At 45.3% G+C, this 6,189-nt stretch overlaps 1 protein-coding gene across 4 annotated transcripts in view; it reads left to right on the forward strand.

The window, feature by feature from the left end:
• The window catches only part of FKBP15 (FKBP prolyl isomerase family member 15), a 28,996-nt gene extending 23,113 nt beyond the window's left edge, over positions 1-5,883 (forward strand). For all 4 annotated transcript variants that reach the window (XM_062590950.1, XM_062590951.1, XM_062590953.1 and 1 more), the window contains 7 exons: positions 68-220; positions 591-683; positions 1,124-1,234; positions 1,806-1,913; positions 2,117-2,895; positions 3,397-3,487; positions 4,003-5,883. In XM_062590950.1, the coding sequence (XP_062446934.1) occupies positions 68-220; positions 591-683; positions 1,124-1,234; positions 1,806-1,913; positions 2,117-2,895; positions 3,397-3,487; positions 4,003-4,077 (1,410 nt within the window). In that variant the 3' untranslated portion in view covers positions 4,078-5,883. The remainder of the gene's footprint in view (positions 1-67; positions 221-590; positions 684-1,123; positions 1,235-1,805; positions 1,914-2,116; positions 2,896-3,396; positions 3,488-4,002) is intronic.
• Positions 5,884-6,189: the final 306 nt, after the last annotated feature.

A 6,189-nucleotide genomic window follows, 5' to 3' on the forward strand; every position in this document is an offset into this window, starting at 1 on the left:
AACCTGTTATGCAAATACAGATCAAATGTATATTTGTTCCTAATGACCTCTCTTACATGATGGACAGCTGTCACTCATCCAGGCAGAGCTGGAATCCCAGTGGGAAGCCAAATGTGAACATATGCTGGCCTCTGCCAAGGAGCAACATGTTAGGCAGTACCAGGAGGTGTGTGATCAGAGGGATTCTCTGCAGGAGAAGGTGTCCCAGCTGGAAGAGAAGGTAAAGAGCTGTTCCTCACTGTTGAAATGTAATACCAAATAACCAGTAAGAGTAACCAACGGTTTCCTGACACCTGGTTGTGGTTTGTCTTTCAGTTTCTGTTCAAACTGTTGGAGTTTGAACTTGTTTGGGGGAGGGGGTATATCTGTACTTCTTTCTGCTACTCTGGGTTGGTTGAGTGGTAAGTTTACTACTGCAGCTCTGAACAAGGTAGAGCCAAAAAGATGTCAGTCTTAGACTAAAGCAACAGTTGGTCTGTTCTGAAACTGTGCTGTTATGTTTGAGAGACTACTCTTGAACTGGAGGAGTCTTGAACTGGGTGATATTGAAAAAGGCTGTAAACTAATGGGTTTTAGTTCTTATCTTTCAGCTTGTGGCTCTAAAACATTCAAAAAAAGAAGAGGAGCAGAAACTGTCTGAGTTGCAGCAGTGTTTGGAGCAACTAGAGCCTATCAAAGAGAAGGTAAAGCGGCTGAATATAACCTGGTGTGCAGCAATCACTAGCCCCAGGCCACCGTGTTTGGAACAAGAGCATGAGTACCTTGTTGGAGGGAAAGAAGAATTTCACAGTGCTTCCAGCAAACCAGAGCAGGCCCAGTGATGAGACCCAGCCCTCCTTCCACTGGGAGCTCAGTAATGCCATGCCCGTTCTTGGTGTTACATGAACTGTAAAAGTTCATGGCATGGTTGTGGGTCACCAAGGATTTCGCTTGGTTGGATGTCTGTTTTGGTGCTGTTAGTTTCAGAGGAGTCTTTTGCAGTGCTCTGTCAAAGTTCTGGTTGAAACTACACTCATCAGTTTTACCCCTTGCTAAAACAGAGTTTACAGCTAACCATTCCAGTGTAAGGTTCATTGTGGTCCTGTCTGTGAAGCTGTTCTAACTTTAAATTTCTACTTGGCAGTATTCAGCCTTGCAGTCTGATATTGTGGTGCTGAAGGCTGGCTACGAAGAACACATACAAGAGCTGGTGAAGAATCGGGACAGCTCTCCACCTGCAGACTTCGTGGAAGAAGTGAGCTTGGCCAGCAAGTATTTCTACTTATTGGGCAGATATGGTCTCTCTTAGCTTAAATTAGTCTTCTATTGAGGAGAAATTAAAAAAAAAAAAAAAAAAAAAAACACACTTTGGGCTTTTTCCCCCCTCTATGGAAGCACTGGGTATCATATGATATGTTTCCAGTAGCAGGGTCTATAGAGGAAGAAAGGATGTGATTCTTAATTCTATCTGCCCACTTTGTTGCTTGATTTTTCAGTATAAAACTTAAGATTCAGACTTTGATTTAAGATTTTAAGGACTGATGGAAAATTAATGAAATTAATGTCAGCCTGCCTCGTTTCTGGAGAGATGGCTCTGGTGTGTATAATGTTTCAGAATCTAAACAACATGACTATTCTTCTTCAGTCTTGGAATTTCTAATGTGAAAAATGAATTCTTTGAAACCAAATGTGTTTGCTGGGTTTATTATTTTCTTGCCTGGAGGAGTATCTGATTTTTTTTTCTTTTTTTTTTTCTTTTTTTTTTTTTAGGTCCAGTGCATCACAAATTAATGGGACATGTTTTTGTTTTTCTTCTACTCTTCCAGGTAAAGAAGATCATGAATGGCGTGTTTCAATCTCTTCGAGGTGAATTTGAACTGGAAGAGACCTACAGTGGCAGGACGGTTCTGGGTGTTGTCATGAACACTATTAAGGTACAACTGAGATATTTACAAGGTGATAACTGTGAAAGAAGGAGGCTTGGGCTAAAAGCACCAATGTGTATTGTGAGTCTGAAATAACTGTTAAGAAATTTGTCATGGGTAGGAGAGCAGCCCAACAGTGGGTGAAGATACAGGGATCTGCAGTAGTTCATCCAGGGTATAACCTACATTCTCTCTGCTCGTTTTGTTTTTAGACTGTAACACTGCAGCTACTCCATAGGCAGCAAGAGAGACAAGAGCAGGACAGTAAAGCAGAGGGGTCTGGAACACGAGCAGGGAAACAGGAACAGGAGGAATCACCTACAGCAAAGGAAGACCACGGAGAGCCCATACAGCATAGCCCAGCACGGAGCACTACAGGCCTAGCTGATCCTGGGGATGTAACCACAGGCTCTGAAGTGTCTGACCAGGAAGACAAGTCTGCTGCTCTAGCTGCCAGGCCAGGAACTCTTGAGGAGGAACAGGCCACACAACGCAGTGGAGTGTCAGAAGAGGAGAAGGCCCTAGGGGTTCACTGGGAACCTGCCTCTTCGGTACCTGAATCCTGTCTGAATCTTGATAATGGGCTGGTGCTTGCAGGACAGCCTGTTTCTCCTGTGCATGAGGACTCTGTTTTAGCTGAGCAAGAGGAGGAGAGCAGTTCCATCAGGATAGCTGAGAACAGATGTAGTCCCTCAGGAGTACGTTTGCAGGCAGAAGCTGGAGAAGCTTCTGTTCTAGAAATAAAGCCAAGAGATGTGGATGTGGCCATGCTTCCAGAAGAGCGAGCTGGGGAGAAGGCAGAGGAGCTTGTGGGAAGTTTAGAGCCCCCTCCCTTAAATAGCGAGGGAGGGAGCTGTACAGGCACCTCTGATGGGGATAGCTCTGAGGAGCTTGCTTCAGTACCCAGTGCAGAAGAGAAGATCTCAGCTACCATTAGAGAAACACTAGGACACCAGGAACTGGGCTCCAGCCCCAGGCAGAAGGATTCCAGGTAAGCTAGGATTGCTGGGGTAGCCACTGTCTCATTTTCCTGCTGATTGCTCAGACTAGCAATGCCCAGAGGTGCAACCCACCAGTGGCTGGTACAGCTATGCTGTTAGTGTGGGACAGCACGTGCAGTGGGGCTGAGCGGCTGTTGGGGTGATAGTCCTGGACAGCACAAGCCAAGCTGCTGGTGGAGTCCAGGCTGTCTGGGGCGTGCTCTGCTGGGATAGGAGCTGCAGAACAAAGCATCTGGATGGTGGCAGTGTTGCTCTTGTCTCTTCTAAACATCTCCTAGCTGAGCGCAGAGGGGAGCGGGCAGTTTCTCTAGGACCTGTGTCATTGATGGCTGCCAGGGCACTCAGTGAGCTATTCCACACTGGTGAATAGTACCTGTCTTAAAAGGCTAAGCTGAGTTTTTGCTTGAGTGATGAGACTTGCGTCATTCTTAATACAACATGTGAAAGGAAACCAAGATCACATCATTAGCAGGTGCTTTATGTTCTTCTAGCCTTTTCGAGGCTGACAACTTCTTTGAAACAGCATCTCACAAACCACTGAAGCCTCAAGTTCCATCTGAAGAGGAGGATGAGGAGGAAGTAGTAAGTATTTTTGTATCCTTCTATTCCCACTAAACTGCTCCAGGTGGTGGTTTCTCTGTGAAATCCCTCCTATGGCAATGGGAGCTGATTGACTCCTGGTAACTGGAGTCAGAGCTGCTCATACACTCTCTTGTTTTAAATTTGTAATACCTGGGACTTCCTTGTTGAAGCTGGAGCTGCATGGGATATGACAGTGAGAGCAAACTCATGCTGATGTGAAGTTAGTAAGATTGCCCATACCAATTCAAGTATCATCATAAAGCTGTAGTGCTTTCTGTTGTGACTCTACTCTTACAAGAACCTCAGAGGGTTGTTAGGCTCCTATCCCACTCCATCTTTAAGCATCTCTCTTAGATTAAGACATAATGTGAAAAACACAAAAATAACAGTAGCGAGGTTTCTTGATATAATCTGCCTATAGTTGATGGAGGTTTCAGAGCCTCTGAGCTGTACAGGAATTGCTAAATACGGGGAAACTGTTAAGACTGACAGTTTCCCTCTGGTTTCACGTCCAGAGCCTGAAAGGGCGCCCCCCTCCAGCTCCGCTCTTTGGTGATGACGATGATGATGATCTGGACTGGCTGGGATGAAGAGCTGTCTGGCAAGCCTGTGAGCCATCTCCTTAGGGCATGGCCTCCTCGTGTGCACTTGGCACTTATGAGCTGCATATATGGGATAGTTGTGAACAACCAGGGACATTCTTGTATTGCAGGCTGATGGGGTCTGAGAGCAAGTGGCTCTTGCACTCTTGAACACTTGGACCCCTCTTTCTGATCTGACAAACATGCACAGAGGTTGGGCCTAACTGGAGGAACTGACGGGTCTTATTGCATGTTTGTATTGCTGTCCTACTTATGTGAACCCTTGATTTGTTAATCTGAAACTTTATACGAATATGAACTTTGTAAAGTGTTTCGGAAGAACAAGTTGGGCAGAACCTTGCATTAGGTTATGATTTTAAAGACTAAAATTTCTCCTTCCCCAGTGAAGATCTTTGGAATATTTCTATGCTAGTCCCAAGAGGTGGCTCTCAGGAGCTCTGCATCATCTCATCACTTAGAAATGGAGGTGAGCAATTCAGCCAAGACACTCAGAGCAGGTGCGTTTCATGAGCCACAGGGTCTGCACAGGTGGCTTGTGGAAACCTCAGGGGCTGAGGCAGTTTAGGTTGGGCCTGCTGACTGTTCAGAGCTGCAGCACCTGTGGTGGTTTTTGACCCAAAGCCTGCTTGGCAGAGGTGCCCTTTAGAGGTGCCAGCAATAGGGGCCCTGTTGGACCAATGCTCCAAGCACAGATGGAGCATCTAGTAATTGCTATTTTGAGAAGCCAAATCCCCACCCATGTTTTATAGAGTAGCCTGAGGCTCACCCAGGCCTCATGGAAGCAACTCACTGCACAGTCTGTATTATACTCACCTTTTCTCACTCTGTTCGCAGGCAGAGATGAGATCTTTTTCTGGGTTATGTTTCACTGGCAGAGGAACCCCCTTATTAGCAGCAATACAGACATGGGTAATGTGCTCCCTCTCTCTAGAGAGAGAGTTACTGTCGGCAGCCAAGCCTATCTCCTGTGCCTTTTTATCTGCTGCTGTGTGAATTGTCATGGTGGTAGAATGAGATAAAAATACCAGATGGTGGTTGGACAAAGGCTGGGTTAGGTTATGGCATGTGCCAGGCAACCAAGGGTTTGGGATGTAACTTCTCAGTCTAAGTGGAGCAAAAGAGGAAAGCAATGAGAGTAGACAACTGGGCAAACAAGTTTAATCTTTGGCACTTTTAGTTCTAGATTCACCTATACTAGCACAGCTAGAAAGTATAAGTGGTTCTTAATGGCTTTAAAAACAATTGAAAAAAACTTTCTGCTTAATAAAATGGGAGTTCTTAAAACAATTCCACTGCCATTTAAGTTCTACAACTGATCTCATCATCTCTGAACTGAACTTAATCTAGTCCTCCTAGGTGAAATTTCTAAGAAGAAAACAAAAATGCTGGGTACTCTCCTGCTTTGCAGTCTGTGTGATTAAATTGCCAAATGCAGCCAAAATTGTGGATTGAGACCAAAGCCTGTGAACTAACCAGCCTGTTCACATGCGAATGCTTGTGTTGTACGGTGAATGTTGCTGGGTTTCCTGGAGAGCAGCTTCACAAGTCAAAGCACTGAATGATTATTCAGTGCTGAATGATGGTATGTGAAACCCAGATCTCCTGTGGGTCCCCTTCTTTGTGATGCTCTGAGTGTAGATACCCTGAAGTGGCCTTTGTTACCTGTGTGTGTGGTAACATCCTAGGGGAGGCAGTAACTCATACTAACAAATTCCACTTGTTTCCAATTCCAGATAGACAACTGAACAATTTGCATTTCACTTTTTGAAAAATAAAGTGCAATTAAACCTGTAATTCTTGCTGTTAACGTTGCTTGACTTTTGAACTCTAACTTAACTCTGATTCCTGTTGATTTAGAAACTCTACATGAGAGGAGACCTTTTGCTGTTAAACCCCTCTCCTGGGAAAGGAGAGAAGGTCCCTGTACGCTGTGAGTGCTGCTGCTGCACGCACTGGGACACGACAGCCTCAAGGGCCCAGCCTGATCTTTGTGTGAGAAGTACAAAACAAAATTGTGGTGCAGGCACAAACCTAGGCCTTGGCACCTCGCTGTACCCTTAGCCTATAGCTTCCAGGATTTTTGTGGCTAAAGCTCAGTAG

Source organism: Rhea pennata, chromosome 18 (genome assembly GCF_028389875.1).
Source record: "Rhea pennata isolate bPtePen1 chromosome 18, bPtePen1.pri, whole genome shotgun sequence".
In the NCBI taxonomy this organism is placed as follows: Eukaryota; Metazoa; Chordata; class Aves; order Rheiformes; family Rheidae; genus Rhea; species Rhea pennata.